The 22,535-nt window shown below is 36.1% G+C and overlaps 1 protein-coding gene across 6 annotated transcripts in view; it reads right to left on the bottom strand.

The window, feature by feature from the left end:
- Positions 1-206: 206 nt before the first annotated feature.
- Positions 207-22,535, bottom strand: part of PNPLA4 (patatin like phospholipase domain containing 4) — a 46,759-nt gene continuing 24,430 nt past the window's right edge. For 3 of the 6 annotated variants that reach the window (XM_058186151.1, XM_058186150.1, XM_058186149.1), the window contains exons 4-9: positions 19,114-19,298; positions 16,981-17,075; positions 16,669-16,804; positions 16,035-16,100; positions 11,861-12,013; positions 207-4,155 (exon numbers count right to left, since the gene is read on the bottom strand). In XM_058186151.1, coding sequence (XP_058042134.1) covers positions 4,024-4,155; positions 11,861-12,013; positions 16,035-16,100; positions 16,669-16,804; positions 16,981-17,075; positions 19,114-19,298 — 767 coding nt within the window. In that variant the 3' untranslated portion in view covers positions 207-4,023. Of the gene's footprint in view, positions 4,156-10,330; positions 10,798-11,860; positions 12,014-16,034; positions 16,101-16,668; positions 16,805-16,980; positions 17,076-19,113; positions 19,299-22,535 lie in introns of those variants that run through there. The other 3 variants (XM_058186154.1, XM_058186153.1, XM_058186152.1) reach the window with 3 other exon arrangements.

Genomic DNA, 22,535 nt, shown 5'->3' with positions numbered 1-22,535 from the left:
CCTCAGAACTCCCTTTGCCACCTTATTCCTGATTGGACACAGTCTTAAGAACCCACCCACAGACAAAAAGATCTGCTGCCAGCTAGGTGAAGGCTTACCCAAGAAAGTCTGATGGCTAGGTGCGCTGGGATTCCCTTCATGATTGCCAAAATTGTAGGAAGAATTGGCTCAAGTTCCCGTCTGGGAAAAACAAGAGTAATGCTGAATGAAGAAAGAAACCAGCTGCTTGAAAAGATTTATTTTATTTATTTATTTAATTTGTCACAACAGTATATATAAGTATAAGCATGAAATAACTATATGAATTGGATACAATCAAAGGGAACATTAGGACAGGAACGGTAGGCACGCTGGTGCTCTTATGCATGCCCATTACAGACCTCTTAGGAATGAGGTGAGGTCAATAGTAGATAGTCTTTGGTTAAAGCTTTGGGGATTTTGGGAAGAGACCACAGAGTCAGGTAGTGCATTCCAGGCATTAACAAGTCTGTTACTGAAGTCGTATTTTCTACAATCAAGATTGGAGCGGTTCATTTTAACCTTAAATCTATTGTGTGCTCGTGTGTTGTTGCGATTGAAGCTGAAGTAGTCTTCAAGAGGAAGGACATTGTGGCAGATGATTCTATGAGTTAAACTCAGGTCATGCCAAAGGCGGCTGAGCTCTAAATTTTCTAAACCCAGGATTTCAAGTCTGGTGGCATAAGGTATTTTGTTGTGATCAGAGGAGTGGAGAACTCTTCTTGTAAAATATTTCTGGACACGTTCAATTGTATTAATGTCCGAAATGAGGTGTGGGTTCCAGACAGGTGAGCTGTGTTCAAGAATTGGTCTAGCAAATGTTTTGTATGCTCTGGTTAGTAGTGTAATCTTTCTGGAGAAGAAGCTATGCAAGATTAAGTTTACAACTCTTAAAGCCTTTTTGGCGATGTAGTTACAGTTGGCTTTGGCACTTAGATCCTTTGATATGAAAACTCCAAGGTCTTTGACGGGGTGAGGGTCATTGATAAGGTAATGTCCATCGAGCTTGTATTTAGTGTTCTGATTCCTTTTTCCAATGTGTAAGACAGAGCATTTGCTGGTTGAGATTTGGAGTTGCCAAGTTTTTGACCATTCCGACACAAAGTCAAGGTCTTTTTGAAGGGTAGCCATATTGTTGGTAGTGTTAAATAGTTTAACATCATCGGCGAAGAGAACACAATTACTTATAATATGGTCACAAAGATCGTTAATGTATAATATGAAGAGTGTTTGTCCTAGAACGCTGTTTTGGGGGACACCGCTATTGACAGGAGCAGGATTTGATAGGGCACTGCCTATTTTGACCACTTGTTGTCTTTTTGACAGGAACGCTGTTATCCAATTATGGTGGTCAGAAGTGACTTCAGCAATCGGTTCTGGGACAGCTGACAGTCGGCTTGGTGCATTGATGGGCTTTTATAAATTTTTGGTGTTTCGCAATTAGGATTTGTGTGTCTTTTATTATTTAACTAATGTTGTTTTGTTGCTTTCTCAAAGTTGACTGGCCCCTAGGGTGGCCTAATCCTATCAGTTTGATTTAATCACTTTCAGCTTGCTTCTGTTGTATTGCTTATTCGGAGATTCTGCTATTGTGCTTTTCTAGTGCATGGGGGAGGTCCAGTTTTACGAATGAAACATTGTTTCCATTCATGAAACTTAGTCTCCTTGAAGATGTTTGCTTGAAGATGTTTCTGAGGGCACAAGCAAAGACTGCTCTCCCACTTCTTCAAATTCTTTTTCTTCAGACTATTTCTGGGATTGGGGAATGACGGGTGAGGGAGAAGGGAGGTATCTTATCAGAGTTTCATTGAATAAATTTTGCTAATGACTTCTCATTTAATCATCATTACAGCTTAAAAGTGTTTTTGTGAATATTACTAAACTTGCTTTGCTCAAAATGATTCTACATAAAATATCCTTGTTGAGTTTTTACATGTATTGGATTGTAGAAAAGGGGGGCACTGATCTGTTAACTACCACCATTCTATTTTCTTTCAATGCATAGAAAAGCACTTGCAAACATAGAGAAGCTCATAAAGATGATTATAGCAAGATTACATTTAGTTCAGGTCAAGTGGATTAAAAATGCAAATGTTCTATAATAAAAAGGGTAGGTGTCAAATATCCAAATTAGTGTGCATTATACATGTGTTACACCCACAAGCCCCAGTTCAATTCATTTGTTAATTGCTGCAGTATAAAATGTTAACCTGTGAATATGGAGAAACAGCTGATGAAGGTAAAACTTGCTTTTCAACAGTGGCATTCATAAGCATAATTTCTATACAGGTAGTCCTCAATTTACAGCATTTGGGACTGGAACTTCTGTCACTAAGTGAGACCCACCTAATTTTGCAACTTTTTTGTTAACCAAATCACTGCAGTTATTAGTTGAATCATAGGGTCATTAAACAAATCCAGGTTTGGGTGAGGGCGATATGGCCACGACATGTCACCCCATCGATCACCAGGTTGATTTAGTTGGCTAGACATGACCCCTCCCTCTCTCACTGCTCCATGTGTATCCCTCCCAAAGCTGCACACTCAGTGGAAAAGAATGACCATCTCAGACAGAAGGGGTGTACCAATCTTTGTTCAAGGGTATACAATACTGTGCTCCTCTGCTAGAACCTCCAGACAAACTCCATCCAGATTTCCCCATGGACTTTGCCTGTTGGAAATCAGCTGGAAAGTTCACAAATAGTTATCATGTGACCCAATGTCACGGCAATCGTCATAAACACATGCCTGAATTATAATCATGTGACCATAGAGAAACTGAAATTTTTATAAGTCTGAAAACTGGTTGTAAGTCATATTTTTCAATGGCATCATAAATTTGAACAGTGAATGGACATAAATGGAGGACTAACTGTAATGGAAATAAAGAGTGAAATCTTGGCTTTTACACCACCACCTTTTGGGTTTATACACAAACTACATTCATTAACACCATGCAAATCATTGAAAAGAACAAGTTTACAATGAATTAAAAAGAACATTGCAAAACATTTGCAATAAGAATTTATTCAAACAGTAATTTAAAATTAACTGTTTTAAATTAAACAGTTAAAATGCAATGTTTACTATAAAGAGAATCAATACTATTTTTAGAGTATGCTAACAGGAGTTCTGCCACTAGAAAATCATACCCAAGGGATTCCAACGGCATAGAAAGCATTTTAGGTGAAAATATAATTTGGGCAATATTCATTAAATCAGCAAATTGAGACAATGTTTTAAATAGAACTGTATGATGCAACTTGCTTTATTCATACTTAACAATTGCTCTGATCAATTTTCTAGGTGACTATGGCATAAACAAAAATGCAGTATGTTTAATTGACTTTTTTCTTTTGTTTCTACAATGAATTTTATATGACAAAGGATAAATAAACCCACTGAAATCAACATTTTAAAATATACATAGGCTATCTGAAAAACTAAGCCTACTAATGGTAAAATATATCTGTAGATAAATGAGTTGTTAAGTTGTTTTGTTTCCCATGTTTCATTGTAATTACTTTATGAGAATGCACTGGATTAAAAAAAAACAAAATGAATAAACTAATTAATGAACACATTAATCGTATTTTTATGAAATAACACAAGTATTCAATTTTCTGCAAACTGCACATATTTATGACTTTATATGAATAAATTTAATGAGCCAAAAAATCATATTTTTAGCATTTTCACATCTGCATGAAAAATGAAAAAAGAAAGAAAATAAAGCAATGGAAGTTTTGATTTCTCTTAATCTTTTCTAAGAAGCAGCTTATCTTCTATACCAAACACAATTCCATTGCATTTGAAACCCTCTACAAATTCAGGCCAGCACAATAGCATATAAAACACTTGTCTGGCATCAATAGATGAAATCCCAGTGACATTTTTTTGAGATAAACATAAACGGTGAAATCAGCCCTTTGGGTTCTGTATGGCATGCTCAAAGATTTGCATTGACAAGCCATCAATTTTTTATTTATTTTCATCATGCATAATCTACTCAAACCAATTTTCCTTCAATAAAAACTGTATGGCATCATCATATCCATCTTGATATAGCGATTCCATTTTCTCCTGGCTTGGTGGAAACAGAGCTTGATGAAGTCTTATAAAGTTGCCAATAGATAACTGCCTCCAAGAAAGAAAAACAAGCAGGATATTTTCCGCTTAATTAATTACATTTTGATATAATGCATTATTTCATATAGATAGTATTCTTGCATTTGCTAAACCATAAAGTGCTTGATTTTGTTAATGGGCTCTATGATATATAAAACATGGCTTATGACTTGCAATTTTTTTTTTAATTGAAAAAGTTTTACAAATTTTTTCCCCCCATACATCCCCCCTCCCCCAACCCTAACCCTTCTCTTCCCTCCTCCCTCTTTCCCCCATCCCCTCTCCCCCCAACTTCCCAGAGCAAATACAGGGTATCGTATATAACAATCATAAATGAAAATATGCTAATTGACATAAACTCCCATCCCTCTTTTTGAAGCTCAACTCCCCTTTTCCATAAAAAAGAAGAAAAAGGAAAATATTAATACTAATACAATTACATTCTATTCATTTAAAAGCTATTTAGTATTTGGTTATTTCAATCCAATATGCTGATAATTCTACCTTCTCATCTAAGTCCATTAAGTTTAAAGTCCAATCTTCTATAATAAACAATATCCCATCTTCCAATGTTGTAATATCAAAAATTATTCCTCAGTATACCTTATAATCCATCATATTTGTATATCCATCATACATAATAATAAACATCATCTTTTCTTATATAATTTTAACATTTACTTCATATTCTTCCCCATATTCCCCATACTATAAATTTCTAAACATTTTACACCCCATTTATCATACAATCCATAACTAATTATATTTCTTATCCCTACACAATGTTACACTATCAAAGGGTTTCAATATATCTTATATTTCCTCAAATTTATATATCCATCATACCCTAAAAACTTTTGTACTATCTAGTTTAGCTATCCTTTTTTATATTTGGAAATATCCCTTATAATTTACCCTATCCCATGAAAGGAAAGTCTTTTCATTTGAAGATATTACTTCTTTACTCCTTGCTCTTTACGTTTAATCGTTACAATCATACTTTGATCCTCCCCTGCGGCTTTCTGTGTTTCTTCTCCCAAATTTACAGCCCCAATTTTAGGTTGTATTTGCTTTGCTTCCTTTTCTCCTTTTTTAACCATTCCTACCTCTTCTTCCATCTTAACTTCTAACAATGGCAAACTTCCAACCTTCAATACTTTAAAAACTGTATTAAGACAATATTTCCCTCCCTTATAGTTTACTGTTTACTGTTAATCCAGCTGGTACATTTCATCTATACTATATCTGGAGATTTCTAAGCTGATCCACCAAAAAAGCATATTCTTTTCTATTTCTTAACATTTTAGAAGGAATTTCTTTCAATACCAATACCTCTTGTCCCAATATTTGAATTTTGTTTTTATAAGAAACTTGTGAAATTTCATTCCTAATCTTCCTAGATGTAAAATAAATTACTACATCTCTTGGTAAATGTCTCTGCTTTGCAACCCATGAATTAACACGGTAATTTTTTTCAATTTGGATTTCAAAATCCACTGGTTTCTGTCCAATCAACTGTGCAAAAGCCTCTGCAAAAATCTTTTTTAAGTCCTCTCGTTTATTTTCTTTCAGACCTCTTACTCTCAATGCAAATTCTATAACTCTGTATTGCAATAAAACCCGCTCTTCTTCTGCTCTCTCCGCCTTCATCTGGAGCACATTGATTTTATTTTTTAAGTCCAAATTAACTTGACTAATTTCTTCAACTCTATCATCCAACTGCTTTATATTCTCCGCCTTGGTCTGAAACTCCTCTATTTTGCTTTTTAAGTTCAAATTAACTTGATCAATCTCTTCCACTTTTTCATCTAATTGTTTTATATATTCAACCAGAGTCTTTTTTTTTTAATTCAAAAGTTTTACAGAAAAATTTTTCCCCCCCTTTCCCCCCACCTCCCCTCCCCCCTCCCTTCACAACCCCCCTCCCCCCCCCCGACTTCCCGGAACGAGCACAAGGTATAGTTAAAAATAAAACAAACATATGCTAAAAAAATTTTGTCCCAACTTAATTATACCCCTACAATCATCAATTCCTAACTTCCCCCAAAAACAATCAAAAATAATACATCATAATCATTCAAAAACAGTCTGATAACTCTTAGTCTGATATCTACTTTGAATATAGTCAATCCATTTTTCCCATTCCTTTAAGTATCTTTCTTGCGTATTGTCTTTCAAAAAGGCTGATATCTTCGCCATCTCAGCCAAATTGGCAACTTTCAATATCCATTCTTCTATTGTAGGTACTTCTTTTTTCTTCCAATATTGTCCTATTAGTAATCTTGCTGCTGTTATTAAATTTAAAATCAATTTAGTCTCAATTACTGTAAAGTCCGTAATAATTCCCAACAAAAAAAATTGCGGCAGGAACTTTATCTTCTTTTTCAAAACATTTTGTAAAATCCACCAAATTTTTATCCAAAAGGCCTTTATATCCTTACAAGTCCACCAAATATGAAAATATGTAGCATCATCACAATTACATCTCCAACATTTTGCTTGCATATCTGGGTACATACACGATAATTTCTTAGGATCTAAGTGCCATCTATAAAACATTTTATAAAAATTTTCCCTCAGATTCTGTGCCTGTGTGAATTTAACATTTCTAACCCAAATTTTTTCCCAAGTTTCCAATAATATTGGCTCCTGAAAATTTTGTGCCCACTTTATCATACAGTCCTTTACCAAGTCCCTTTCAGAATCTATTTCAAACCAGAGTCTTAAATGCTGCCACCACTTCTTCTCTTATCTCTTCATCCTCAGCTGCAACAAAATCTTTAATTTTCAATATTTTCTCCTCAAGTTCCTTAATTTTTTTTATCCCGAACAGAAATTTGAGCCTTCAGAAATTCCGTCAGCTCCTCTTGTAATTTATGTAGTTGAATTAACAGGGCTCCAACTTCCTTGAAGACAACAGGCTGTATTTGTACAGAAGCCATCTTACTTTGATTTTATAATTTAAAACAAAGTCAAATCTTTTCGTAAACACAGTATTTAAGTTGAATAAATCAGTTGTATAATCCTTCCAGCTTTCACTTTATAGTTTCTTCATATAAACGTAAAATCCAGCAAGTTTAAGCAAAGTTATAAACTAAAACAGTGTTAATAAACACCTCTTTGACTTCCACTTTCACACCCATTATACTCAGACGCCATTTTCTTTCTTCTCAAACGGAATCCACACACAGGGTTGAGGTCTGGTACTCACATCTACCTTGCCTCCTGACATTGCTCTGTCTGGTTAAGTCAAAAATCCATTTAATCTCAATATTGACTGCAGATGTGGTCGCGGTGTTTTGCTCTGCCAAAAAAGACAGAGGCGTCCTGGATCCGGAGCTCTTCGGGTTACCAAGGGAGCTCTTCCCTTCAAGCCTCCAGGATCATTCCTGGTGCTTTTGGGGGAGCTGTACCTCCACCCGATTGCTCACCTTTCCCTCTTCTTCGAAAGGTTTCAAAGCCGCTAGACAGCTGATTTTCTGTCTTAGTGGCTCTACACAATCCAGGACTGGCGGTCTAAAAAGACCGTCCTCAACGACCAGCGGAGCCACAGGAAGATCTTATGACTTGCAATATTTGAGGCCAATCAAATGGGGTGTATTTAATAAACCATGGGGAAACAATCATGGCTTAGTTTATTGTGAGAATCTAAGGACTGCAAGGTTTCACGAAATTTACCCAACATACAGCACTTAAATATAATTACATTAATTAGAACATTAATTAAATTAAAATCTGAAGCAAACTGGTTTTCGTAATCTAATTATTTTCACCATCCTAGAAAACTGAAACAGAAAACAGACAGTTCTAAAATATTTTTAAAAAGCTAATCAAATATTTTTCCCCTTTTGTAACATTTGAAACATATTTTAAAATATTCATTGGTATGTTAAGTATATAGTTTTCATACCTATTTTTATTTGATGTACTGCCAAGGGAAAATTGCACAAATATCCAATAGTTTACTACTAAATTTTAGTGATTTGATTTTGAAGCATCACGATCAAATTCATGACCCTGGCCCTGATGTCCCCCACCACAGAGGTGACCAGTAATAGTTTGTCTAATGCAGGGGTGTCAAACTGGTGGCTCGCGGGCCAAATGCATCACGCACAGGACACACCCACCCTAGCTTCACAAAGGGAAAAACATCGTGAAACATCACGTGATGGCAACGTGACACCGTGAGTTTGACACCCATGGTCTAATATCTTACACTCTTAATCATCACTGCTATTTTTAATTAGGTAAAACCAAATCACTAACATTTAATTACTTACTTTGATAAAAACATCTATCTGCTTAAAACAGCTGTTCCTTACGAGGATACTGCAAGACAGTGGAATCTAGCAAGTATAGAAATGTGGGAGACAAACAAATGTATCTGACTCAAACCACAGTAGGCAACTTTATAAAGTTTGCATACTTCCTTTTATAATCACTTTTGGAAATTGCTGGTTATGTAGTTTTCAGCTATTAGAAATCTTTGGATAATAATTTTCAAAGCACCTGGTTAGTTTCACAAAAGGATTGTTTTAAGTGTTGAAAGTTTTAAATTAAAACATATAGCAAAAATTTGATTAAAATTAGAAAGTTACAAAGGAACTAAGGATCCAGACAATTTTGAAATAAGATCTTGAATTTAATTATAAAAAATCCTTCCTGAGAAAAAATGCTTTTGTTTTCAATTAAAGAATACAATAAGGTTTTAAAAATTGAATGCTAGAGGGAACTGAAAATTTCAATTAAAGGAAAAAAACCAGAAAACTTTATTATCAAGTACAGAATGGCAAATATTCTAACACTAGAAATATTGAAGGGGAATTTTCAAAAATGGAAGTCAACACTTAGTATTAAAAATTTCAACATCAATATTTGCTTTTATGGATAACATAACATAACATAACATAACATAACATCAGAGTTGGAAGGGACCTTGGAGGCCTTCTAGTCCAACCCCCTGCCCAGGCAGGAAACCCTACACCATCTCACCAACATTTTCTTAAAAATTTCCAGTGTTGGAGCATTCACAACTTCTGAAGGCAAGTTGTTCCACTTATTAATTGTTCTAACTGTCAGGAAATTTCTCCTTAGTTCTAAGTTGCTTCTTTCCTTGATCAGTTTCCACCCATTGCTTCTTGTTCTACCCTCAGGTGCTCTGGAGAACAGCCCGACTCCCACTTCTCTGTGGCAGCCCCTGAGATATTGGAACACTGCTATCATGTCTCCCCTGGTCCTTCTTTTTGTTAAACTAGACATACCCAGTTCCTGCAACCGTTCTTCATATGTTTTATCCTCCAGTCTCCTAATCATCTTTGTTGCTCTTCTCTGCACTCTTTCTAGAGTCTCAACATCTTTTTTACATCGTGGCGACCAAAACTGGATGCAATATTCCAAGTGTGGCCTTACCAAGGCATTATAAAGTGGTACTAGCACTTCACGTGATCTTGATTCTATCCCTCTGTTTATGCAGCCCAGAATTGTGTTGGCTTTTTTAACAGCTGCTGCACACTACTGGCTCATATCTAAATGGTTATCCACTAGGACTCCAAGATCCCTCTCACAGGTACTACTATTGAGCAAGGTACCACATATACGGTACTGGTGCATTTTGTTTTTTTGGCCTAAATGTAGAACCTTACTTTTTTCACTGTTGAATTTCATTTTGTTAGATAGCGCCCAATGTTCAAGTCTGTCAAGATCTTTCTGTAACTTGAGCCTATCTTCTGGAGTGTTGGCTATTCCTGCCAGCTTGGTGTCATCTGCAAATTTGATGAGTTCCCAATCTATCCCTCGTCCAAGTCATTGATGAAGATGTTGAAGAGTACTGGGCCTAAAACAGAGCCTTGGGGTACTCCACTGCATACTTCCTCCATGTGGATGTAGTTCCGTTGAGGACTACACGTTGAGTGCGGTTGGTCAGCCAGTTACGAATCCATCTGGTGGTGGTGCTGTCTAACCCACATTTTCTACTTTATCTAGTAGTAGGTTATGGTCAACTTTATCAAATGCTTTACTGGAGTCCAAGTAAATAATATCAACAGCATTCCTCTGGTCTACTAATTTTGTCATTTTGTCAAAGAATGCGATAAGATTAGTCTGGCATCATCTGTTTTGACAAACCCATGTTGGCTTTTGGTTATTACTTTGTTTGCTTCTAGGTGTTCGGTGATTCGTTGCTTGATTATCTTTTCCAGAATCTTCCCGGTATTGAGGTCAGACTGATAGGTCTGTAGTTTCCTGGATCTGTTTTTTTTCCTTTTTTGAAGATGGGAACTACATCAGCTCTTTTCCAGTCCTCTGGCAGCTCCCCTGTGCTCCAGGATCTTTGAAAGATATAGTTCAGTGGTTCTGAGATCACGTCTGCCAGTTCCTTCAGAACCTTGGGGTGTAATCCATCCGGTCCTGGTGATTTGAACACGTCTAGGGTAGACAGGTGTTCACTTACCATTTTCTTCCCTATTTTAACTTGTGTTTCTAATCTGTTTTTTGTAGTGCTGTTTTTGATAGGTTGGATTGTTTTTTCCTTTTGTGTAAAGACAGATGCAAAATATGAGTTAAGTAGATCTGCTTTCTCCCTGTTGCTTGTCATCTTCTTGCCACTTTCTCCCAGCAATGGGCCAATTGTTTCCTTGACTTGATAGATTATGCCTAAAACATGTTATGGCAGAGGTGATAAGAATGACATGGAAAAAGATGTTATGCTGAATATTGTAAAAATTAAAAGGGATATTCGAACAATAAACCAAGAGACCTGGACCATTTTTCTATGTTGGACTTATAAAAGAGACAAAGCTTTGAAGAATCTCACAAGAGACAAAGAAGAAATGAAATCCAGTTCTATGACAGTATTTAAATGGACTAAAGTTTAAGATTGTTAGAAATAAAAGGACAGAATATAAGGTTGCTTTATTTAATGAAAGTTAAAATAGATATGTTGTTATTTCTGATAACTCTTAATAGACTTTTGCTGACACCAGCACTGAAATAGCATTTTTTATGTGTTTTTATATAGATAAGATGTGGGAAGAAAAATCATTTGTTTTAATGATTTAAGAAGGGATGAAGTTACTAAAGTTGTTTATACTTGTGATTAAAGTTTGGAAATCACTTCTTTGTATATTTCTTTTCTTTTTCTTTACTATATTCTTACTTTCCTTTCTTCCTTCTTTTCTTTCTATTCTTTACATATTTTCTTTTGTCCACTTTATACCTTTCATTCTATTTTTCTATCTTAGTTTTACTTTGTATTGATTTTTACTATTGCAATTATAAACTTTAATAAAAGTATTTGAAAAAAGAGAAACACAATGAGGCAATGGCATTATCTTGGTATTAATTTCAAGAAATTCTCAAACTTTTAAATACTTTTAAATATTTCCTGTTAATTATGTATCTTTCCCAGTACTGAAACTGAGGGCAATAAAAAAAACCCATCAAGCTTTCTGAACACTTTCTAAAATAAAGATTTTGTTTCCTTAATAAATTAACTGTTGCCTGGTAGACCCCTCATACCTTTAACAAAGTGACCAGATTGGATTTTCCTAGCTTCACATAATAATAGGAAGCTGGATATAATATACTATATAATAGTTCTACTGTATATACCCAAAAATAAAGACATGAAAAGGTTACTTTTTTAAAGCACATCTTCCTAAATAACAAAGAGTAATTCTAAAACTGTGGAATAAATCATTTTCCTTGCATAACTCACCATGATGTCTTGCTTTGCAACTTTAGCATAAATATCCACTCGTCCTTTGTTTTCTGGGCAAATGTCTAGCCGGCCACAAAAAGGAGAAACAGTCACAGTTCGGCCTTTTGGCAGGATAGGGAGGCCATTGGTTAAGCCACCATCAATCCATTTCTAGTGGAAAAAGTTATGCTCTGTCAGTAATTAACTGCTTTATTAACTGTTTATGTATATAAAAAAAAAAGAACCAAAACACGAAGTATTTATTTATTTATTTATTTTATTTATTATTTAAATTTTTATACCGCCCTTCTCCCGAAGGACTCAGGGCGGTTCACAGCCTGATAAAAAATACAAAATAATGCAATATAAATACGATTAAAATATAATTAAAAAACTTATTAAATTGGCCACGGTTAAAATTTAGAATAAAAACCCATTAAAAACCCATAAGTTTAAAAACTAACCCAGTCCAGCGCAGATGAATAGGTGAGTTTTAAGCTCGCGACGAAAGGTTCGGAGGTCCGGAAGTTGAACTCCTGGGGGGAGTTCGTTCCAGAGGGCGGGAGCCCCCACAGAGAAGGCCCTTCCCCTGGGCGTCGCAAGTACAAGCTTGATGGACATTATCTTACAGATGACCCCCACCCTGTTAAAGACCTTGGAGTTTTCATATCAAATGATCTAAGTGCCAAAGCCCACTGCAACTACATTGCAAAAAGGCTTTAAGAGTTGTAAACCTAATCTTGCGTAGCTTCTTCTCCAAAACACTACACTACTAAGCAGAGCATATAAAACATTTGCTAGACCAATTCTTGAATACAGCTCGACTGTCTGGAACCCATACCACATTTCGGACATCAATACAATTGAACGTGTCCAGAAATATTTTACAAGAAGAGTTCTCCACTCCTCTGAATACAACAAAATACCTTATGCCACCAGACTTGAAATCCTGGGTTTAGAAAATTTAGAACTACGCCACTTTCGACATGACCTGAGTTTAACTCATAGAATCATCTATTACAATGTCCTTCCTGTCAAAGACTACTTCAGCTTCAATTGCAACAATACACGAGCACACAATAGATTTAAGCTTAATGTTAACCGCTCCAATCTTGATTGCGGAAAATATGACTTCAGTAATAGAATTGTTAATGCTTGGAATAAACTATCTGACTCTGTGGTCTCTTCCCAGAATCCCTAACGCTTCAACCAAAAACTGTCTACTATTGACCTCACCCCATTTCTAAGAGGTCTGTAAGGGGCGTGCATAAGAGCACAAGCGTGCCTACTGTTCCTGTCCTTTTGTTCCCTTTCGTTATATCCAATTAATATAGTTATTACATATTCATACTTACATATATGCTTATATATTGTATAGTCATTTCATGCTTATGCTTATATATACTGTGTGTCAAAATAAATAAAAAAAATAAAAAAAATAAATAAATATCTGGATAGCATTTTCTGTGTCAAAATCTTGATTCTCTCAGGGATTCTCTCAGGGAGAGAATCACAACTATTAATCTGTATTATGCATTTTTAATTCTCTAACTTGTATCATCTGTATGTCATCTAGAAAGCCTTATGGCTTCAACATCTAACCTAATTTCTAGTTTTCCTTGTTTCTTCTCTCTCCTATTACTTTTAGTCCTTTCTTGATGAAAACTTCTAAACCTGAACACTCTGTTGAAATATTTTAACTTATCCTTCCAAAGATTTTGTTCAGATAAGGATTTTCGATTTTTTCCTCCATAGGCAAGATGGTTGCAATTGTTTTTTTAAAGGGAACAGAAAGATACTGTATTTATGCATGTATCTTTTCAGGTACATAATGCTCTAAATCAGGGGTATCCAAACTTTGCAACTTTAAGACTTGAGCACTTCAACTTCCAGAATGTCAATGCTGATGGTATTCAAGGGGTACTGTGGCATCCAAGCTCCTTGTTATTATTGGTACTAAAACTTTGCTATCTTTTGCCACAGTTGTTTTACTTCTATATTAAGGTCTTTATATTTTGTGATTTTTCTCTCATTCTTTCTCTTTTATTCTGCTGTCACCATGTAAGGGTAGTCCTCAACTTACAACAGTTCATTTAGTGACCATTCAAAGTTACAATAGCACTGAAAAAAGTGATTTATGATCATTTTTCACAATTACAACCATTGTAGCATCCCCATGGTCACATGATTAAAATTCAGACACTTGGCTGACTCATGGTTGTAGTGTCCCGGGATCAGTGATCCCGTTTTGTGACCTTCTGACAAGCAAAGTCGATAGGGAATGTGGATTCACTTAACAACATCTTACTAACTTAACAATGCAGTGATTCACTTAACTGTGATAAGAAAGGTCATAAAATGGGGTAAAATTAACTTGACAGTTGTCTCATTTAGCAACAGAACTTTTTTGGCTCAATTGTAGTCATAAGTAGAGGACTACATGTATGTCAATGTTGGTTTTTTTAATTGAAATAGTAATAAAACCCTCCCAACAAAACATTAAGGTAAAGGTAAAGGTTCCCCTCGCACATACATGCTAGTCATTGCCGACTCTAGGGGGCGGTGCTCATCTTCTGTTTCAAAGCCGAAGAGCCAGCGCTGTCCGAAAATGTCTCCGTGGTCATGTGGCCGGCATGACTCAACACCAAAGGCGCACGGAACGCTGTTACCTTCCCACCAAAGGTGGTCCCTATTTTTTCTACTTGTATTTTTACGTGCTTTCGAAACTGCTAGGTTGGCAGAAGCTGGGTCAAGTAGCGGGAGATCACCCCGTTACACGGCAGCACTAGGGATTTGAACTGCCGAGCTGCCGACCTTTCGATCGACAAGCTCAATGTCCTAGCCCCTGAGCCACTACGTCCCCTGTAACAAAACATTAGAGGGACATATTTTCACAACAAACCCTCACTCTTTTTCTTCTCCTACACCATAGAATCATCAATTTCATTTTTTAAAAAATTCAGACACTATTTTATCCTCAGGCTTTGTCTCCAGCAGTTCATATATATACTATTACAAAGAAGATGCTATAGCATAATGTAGAGTTAAAATCTACTTAAAAGAAATCATGGACCATGACGAAAATGTTTAGGATATATACTAAATATTTAAACCTGTGTAACTATGGAAGTATTTGTTTTAGATTGCTATACATTGCTTCATGGATCACTGAATTTATAATCAGGATAAATGAGTAAGTCTGCCTTCCTTATCCCTTATAAGTCAGTATAAACTCCCACAACATGAAGCTCATTAAAAAAAAGCACTTTAAAAATTCCACTACTATCTGGAGACCAGTAATATACTTTAGTGCACAGCATTAAACAATTCTATTCAAATAAAGAGAATCTCAGCTATTTGCAGTATGAGAGAGAATGCACAAGAAAAAAACTGATGACCATACAACTGTTGGAATATTTGTAACATAGCAAACAATATAATTACTAGACTTTTAAGGCCTGCACAACAAAAGGAATTTTAACACCTCCGTAGCTCAAAATATAGCAAGTTGTGTCTATGACAGCATTCTCTTAGGCAAAAATTTATCTAGTTCTCTCAGCCTTGTGATATACTCCAGACAAAGAAGCATACCCAGAAATGCTAGCTCTAACTTTATTGTAAAGTTACATTAACATATTGTTGCAAGTCTGAAAGTACATCTGTTCCTCCTTGCCTTTATAGTTCAAGAAGCTAGGGAAAGTCCCTTCTGAGACATTTGTCATGCCTCCATTTCTTCTTTGGGCTAAGCTGTCTCTTATCTGACTGTTATCTAGCCTGCAGCTCTTTCCTTGTCTCCCAAGGTTATTCTCACATACGCATTACAAATACAGAAGTTACTTCCTAGGTTGTTACTAACAAAGAAAACCGTCCATATTGTAATGATATTTTTGCTGCTTTAATAATAACCAGAAGTGTCAATTGCATGAGACATCTACAGTATTTCATTAATTTTAACATCAGGAACATTCCTTGCCATTTCAGAAACCCATGATGAGTGATATTTTTGCCAGAGTAAGTCTTGAAGCATAACACCAGATAATTGGTTTTCAAGGCCATAATGCTTCAAAGGTGACATGTTAATAAGAGTTCTTAAAAATATCAGATAGTGATGATCAGCCTAATTGATATGAGGATTTTTTTGCAGCATGCATAAAAACACAGTATCCAGAATAAGAACTCTAATTATACAGACCTGTCCTTTATAATCCACTGCATTTATTCCTGCATAAAGAGGAATAAAACTGCTGGCTAACAAAGCCTAGAAAACATAGGAAAAAATATGAATAATTCTTATCTTAACTGAGGAGAAATACTGAATAATAACAATTCTATTTTAACTCTTCTTTCAGACAATACACTTTATAATTTTAATTATCAAATAATGTATACGTGGCTAAATGGGAGTGAAGAGAAAAGAGTAGATCCATTTTAGAGTTAAAATCCATTTGTCTGCAATGTAAGATCTTTTTTAAAATCCTTTCTGTCAGTCCTGGACTAAGCCACCTATATTATCTTAGCATGAGACTTTAAAGAAAAACATCTACAGATATGACTCACTTAAAAACTTCTTTGCTTAAGCAATAAAAATCAATTGTTGTCGTAAGTTGAGGACTACCCATAAACGCCAGTTGTTAAGATTTCCAAGACAATTAGGTCATGAATTCCTGGCTATAAATATATCAACAGTCTTCATTTTTAAAGCAAGGGAGCTGTTCAAGTAAGGAACATGAAGAGCTTGCAAGCCAAAACAAATAAAACCTAAACTCTTAAGACCCTGGAGAGAACTGGGTGATTTCACTTATAGGAGAAATATGCAACTTTCCTACCTTAACAAGATCTTCCCTGGAGGCAAAATGTGAAAGCAAATAATTTTTTCCATTCTTAGTACTAGTGACTGATATAAAGAGGCGATTTTCTGCTATCTCATGGGCATTAGGGGGGAGGATTGAATCAATGTAGCTCCTATGGAAAAACAGAATAAATATTAGTCCACTTTAATAATTAAACAAGTTCTAAATAATTTAGAAAAACATGAATGCTGCCTTTCTCCAGTTATCACAAATGCAGTATCTCTGATGTACTGAATTGGAGAATTCACAGAAAACCAAATTTGGCAGTATAAATATTTACAATCTTACCTAAGTTTTGTCATTAGATCATAACCAGGTGTTAGTGCTCCAAAATAGAGTTTTCTAGTATCTTCAGCAAGTTGGTAGGTAATATTTGTACATTTCTGAAAAAAGATTCATATGCCACATGTAAATACAGCTCCTCTCAACACATTAATCTAATTATGTGAAACATTTAACTGATTTTTCAACTTATGTATGCACACGGATGGATAGACAGACAGACAGATAACAGCAATGTCGTTTGGGGAAGGTTTCTTTTTTATACACTCCAAACTTTTAAAATGCTACATATTAATAAGCAGGCATACTAATTAGAATACATTTAAGAAAACTGTGAGCCCATATTATTGGACCTCTGTTTAATAAAAGAAAAATCATACAACTAAGAAAAGATATAGCCTCAAATAGAGAAGGGTCCAAAATCGTGTTACTACAGTACTCTACTCTTTCACTGGTTAAATATTTTTAAAACTTTTTTAGTGAAGCTCCTATGATTAAAAAAGGGTGTCTATCCTACATATACCTTATATGCAGTGGTGGGCTGCAAATTGTTTAACAACCAGTTCTCTGCCCTAATGTGTTGCTGGGTGGCTGTGGCTGAGTGGGTGTGGCCAACTCGATATCACTTACGTCGAGAGGCGCTTCATCTCACTCACCCTCTCATGACTGTGGGGATACTGCAACAGTCATAAGTGTGAAAAACTGTCGTAAGTCACTTTTTCAGTGCCCTTGTAACTTTGAATGGTCACTAAATGAACTGTTGTAAATCAAGGATTACCTGTACAAAAATACAAAAAGCTTCTTGGCTTGCAAAAAGCTACCCTAAACACAAGATTAGATTAGAAATGGGGGAATACATGAGTCACAGCTGTCATGGAAACCGAAACCATTCTGTCTGAATACCTTCCTTTTCCTCAGCAACACCTGCAACCCGGAATTACAAATCAGGCAGGTTGCCAGAGTACATTGTGGAATTAAAATAGTTAAAATACAATAGTTAAACTATCAGCAGCAAAGTTACTCTTGCTCATAAAGTGAAACCCTTTAGCAGAGAGATCATTTAAGTTCTCCAGAAAGTATATGCTTTCTCCAGGGCATATTTGGTCTACAAAATGTGGAGCTAAAGAGACAAATTAACAAATTAACATTTTGAGTGAGGGTTAATCCTAGTCTGCCTTTGTTCAGACCTTGCTGCAGGGAATTTTTGCCTATGAATATAGCTATCTATCTCTTAATTGCTGACATCTTCTGTAGGCTGTTAAGGAAGGTGGAGGATGCTTTCTTCCTCTAAGAAAACATGTTTCTCCATTTCTCCATTTCTCCATTTCTCATCTCATATATTCTTCCTTTTTAATATTTCTCAAAATATTTCATTCTTCTAGGAGAGGGGTGGGTGCTAACTTTCTACAATTGGTGCTATGTTACTATGCCATATTATCGTAAGAGAAAACTAAAACAAATTAGAAGGAGGATCCACTTATTATCAGTGAGCAATCATGTGCCTTGCCCACTCCAAAGCAATGCAAGTGACTCCTGTCCCAAAGGTGCTTTTTCAAGTGGCAACTGAACTTTCTGGAAACCAAGAAAGTTCAGTTGCCTCTTGAAAAAAGCATCTTTGGGACAACCATGACCTGGATGACTGAAGAATCCCCACAGACAAGAGACCCCTGTGCTCAGTGAACTGACAAAGCACCCAGGAAAAGCGATCATTAGATCTATTTGCATTTTAATAGTGGTACCTGGAAAAAAAATCTAATTTTTGTTTTGTAGAACAAGTTAATACTGCAAATTTACAAGCCACAATAAGTGATTTAACCAGATGTGTAATGTCAAAATTAATCAGTTCATATTATAACTTATGGTGTTAACATTATATCTTACATAATATTTTTTAAATCTGTAGAAATAACAACCCTATTTCTAATCTTCATCATTGTAATCTTTATTTCTTCAAATTCGTAGCCAAAAACAAAATAATTATCTGCAAATGCAAATAAAAATGAGTGAAATCAATTTGTTGTTGCAGTTTTCTCCTCTATAAAGTGTCTTGGTCTTATTTTCAAAAGCTTAGCTGAGATCATCCAAAGCAGGTAGACTTAAATTGTGTTTTCAAGATTACAAGTTCTTCTTCACAATTACCTCAATACTTTCTGGCACTGTTAAAAGAACAGTGGCAGTCAAAGCTCCTGAAGATGCTCCTGCAAAGGCCTTCACAACCTTCAATAACTTCTTACCATGTCTGCAAAGAGCAGATGCTGCCCCCAAGTGGTAGATCCCCAAAAAGCCAGAGGCTGCAAAGGATAAGTTGAGATGTTTCATCTTTGCTGTGGAAAGAAAATTTCAAAAGGAAATAGAGCTATTTAAGATTTCCCAAGCATTTTCTCCAAAATATGACATATATTAGACTAAATTAAAACCAAACAGAGATATAGTGCATTCACTTTTGTCAATTTTGTTATGCTGCAGCATGATTCTACAGTTGTTGAAATTCATTATCTCATTAATCTACACTCAGTACCTCATAATGATAAAGTGAAAACACAATTTTAGAAATCTTTATAAATTTATTAAAAAGAAAAAACTGAAATATCACATTGTCATTAAGTATTTAGACTTTTCACTCAGTACTTTGTTGAAGCACCTTTGGGAGCAATTCAGCCTTTTTGTGTATAATGCAATAAGCTTTGCACACCTGGATTGGGGGATTTTCTGCCATTCTTCCTTGCAAAATCTGTCAAGATCAGTCAGGTTGGATGGCAACCATTGGAGGACAGCCATTTTCAGGTCCCTCCAGAGATGTTCAATAGAGTTCTGGTCAGGGCTCTGGCTAAGCCACCCTAGGACATTCACAGCGTTGTCCCTAAGCCACTCCTGTGTTGTCCTGGTTGATCGTTTTCATGTTGGAAAGTGAACCTTTGGCCCAGTCTGAGGTCCTGAGCACTGTGGAACATGCTGTCAACTGTCCAGTTGGCAAATCCAGAAAAAGAAACTCCTGGAACATTATTTTACCAAGAGTATAAACTTCACTGAATAAATCCACATTGGCACAGAAGCAAAATCAGATCTGGGCTTCCCATGCAAAAACATGCATAGTTCATTCCCTTTCTACTCAGGCTACCCACAAGTCCACCAATCACTCCTGTTAATTTTTTTTTATTTGCATTTATATCCCGCCCTTCTCCGAAGACTCAGGGCGGCTTACATTGTGTAAGGCAATAGTCTCATCCTATTTGTATATTTATATACAAAGTCAACTTATTGCCCCCACAACAATCTGGGTCCTCATTTTACCTACCTTATAAAGGATGGAAGGCTGAGTCAACCTTGGGCCTGGTGGGACTCAAGCCTGCAGTAATTGCAGGCAGCTGTGTGTTAATAACAGGCTGCATTAGCCTGGTGAACCACTTCCCAGCCCTCGTTATGAGAATCAGCCAGCCACACTGTGACATCTACTCTGGGTATCCTTGAAGGGAGGAGAAATGTCTCAAGGAAACCAATGATGCTTGGATGCCGTTCCCCCACCCTTGCGTTCCAATCCACCACCACCCTTTCATCAAGCTGAGAGCAAAGCAGAATATAGGCGAAAGTTCAAGTCAGTCTTGACACAGGTTTTCAATGAGGATATGGCTGTATTTTGCTCCAGTCAGCATTCTCTCAACCATGACCAGTCTCTGCTGCTGAAAAACACTCTCACAGCATGATCCTACCACCATTATGCTTCAATGTTGTGGTATTGGGTAGATGATTAGTGGGGCCTGGTTTCCTCCAGCCATAACATTTAGAATTAAGGCCAAACAGTTCAATCTTGGTTTCATCTGACCAGAGAATCTTGTTCCTCACAGTCTGAGAGTCTTCACGTGTCAGCTGGCGGCTGGCGGCTTCTTCAGAGTCTGAGAGTCTTCAATGTCGGCTGGCAGCTCCCAGGGGAAGGGCCTTCTCTGTGGGGGCTCCTACCCTGTGGAACGAACTTCCCCCTGGACTTCGACAACCTGACCTTCGGACCTTTCGCCGCGAACTTAAGACTTATTTATTCTGTCTTGCTGGACTGGCTTGAATTTTTAAATCTTTTAGCTGATTTTATGGGTTTGAAATTTTTATTAATTTTATAGGGTTGATTGTATTTTAATATGGGGCCAAATTGAATAAGTTTTTTAATGTCTGTTTTAATATTGTATGCGTTGTTGCTGTATTTTATTTTGGCTGTAAACCGCCCTGAGTCCTTCGGGAGGGCGGTATACAAATTAAATAATTATTATTATTATTATTATTATTATTATTATTATTATTATTATTATTATTATTATTATTATTATTATTATTATTATTATTATTGTTACTTTTGCAAACTCCAAGCAGGCTTTCATGTATTTTCACGGAGACTAGCCACTCTATCATAAAGCCCAGATCAGTGGACAGCTGCAGTGATGATTGTCCTTTCGGAACTCTGTCCCATCTCCATCCAGGATCTCTGCAGCTCAGTCAGAATGACCATCAGGTTCTTAGTCACCTCTCTTACTAAGGCCCTTCGATTGTTCAGTTTGACCAGGCAACCAGCTCTTGGAAGAGTCCTGGTTGTACCAAACGTCTTCTGTTTGAGAATTATGAAGGCCACTGTGCTCTTAGGAACTTTCACTGCAGCCGAAATGTTATTGTAGCCTTCTCCAGATCTCTGCCTTGCAATAATCCTGTCTCTGAGCTCTGCAGGCAGTTTCTTTGACTTCATGGCTTTTGCTCTGCTACAGTATGCATTGTCAGCTGGGAGGCCTTTTATAGAGAGGTGTGTGTCTTTCCAAATCATGTCCAATCAATTTAATTTACCACAGGTGGACTCCAATCAGGGGTGAAAATATGTCAGCAACAATCAAGAGAAATGGGAGGCACCTGAGCTAAATTTCAAGTGTTGTTGCAAAAGGTCTGAATACTTATGCCAATGTGATATTTCAGTTTTTTCTTTTTAATAAATTTACAGACATTTCTAAAAATGTGTTTTCACTTTGTCATTATAGGGTACTGAGTGTAGATTAATGAGAAAAAATGAATTTCAACAACTGTAGAATCAGGCTGCAACATAACCAAATTGATAAAAGTGAAGGGGGTCTGAATACTTTCTGAATGCACTGTACTATGTGGTTTATCATTAGGGATAATCTTTTCTATCACAATATGTTGATTTGTGTGCTATTATTAGGTTAAGAGGTATTTTTCTGTCTCCAGTTAACAGCTGGTACTTAGTAGCAAAAACAACCTCGTTATTTGGAGGAGATGGAAGAACACATTATAGATAACATTTTAAATAAACCAGTGGTAACTATTTCAGGTCATATAGCCTGCTAACATGGCTATAGGATATCTTTGAAAATCACCAAAATAAGTAACTCTGGGCTTTCCTAATTCCTTGCAATATAATTAACTAATTTTAAATAGTTCATAATGAATATTTATTGCAATGCATCTTTTTTCAGGATTCAACTTATTAAGTGGAAGATTTACAGTGTAAGGTAAATCTTACACACAACACATTTCACAGTAGTAAATATTACCACAGCAAGAGAATGAGATGA

Source organism: Ahaetulla prasina, chromosome 5 (genome assembly GCF_028640845.1).
Source record: "Ahaetulla prasina isolate Xishuangbanna chromosome 5, ASM2864084v1, whole genome shotgun sequence".
Taxonomy (NCBI): Eukaryota; Metazoa; Chordata; class Lepidosauria; order Squamata; family Colubridae; genus Ahaetulla; species Ahaetulla prasina.
Note: the sequence above shows the minus strand (reverse complement) of the source record. Positions and strands in the feature narration are given on the sequence as shown.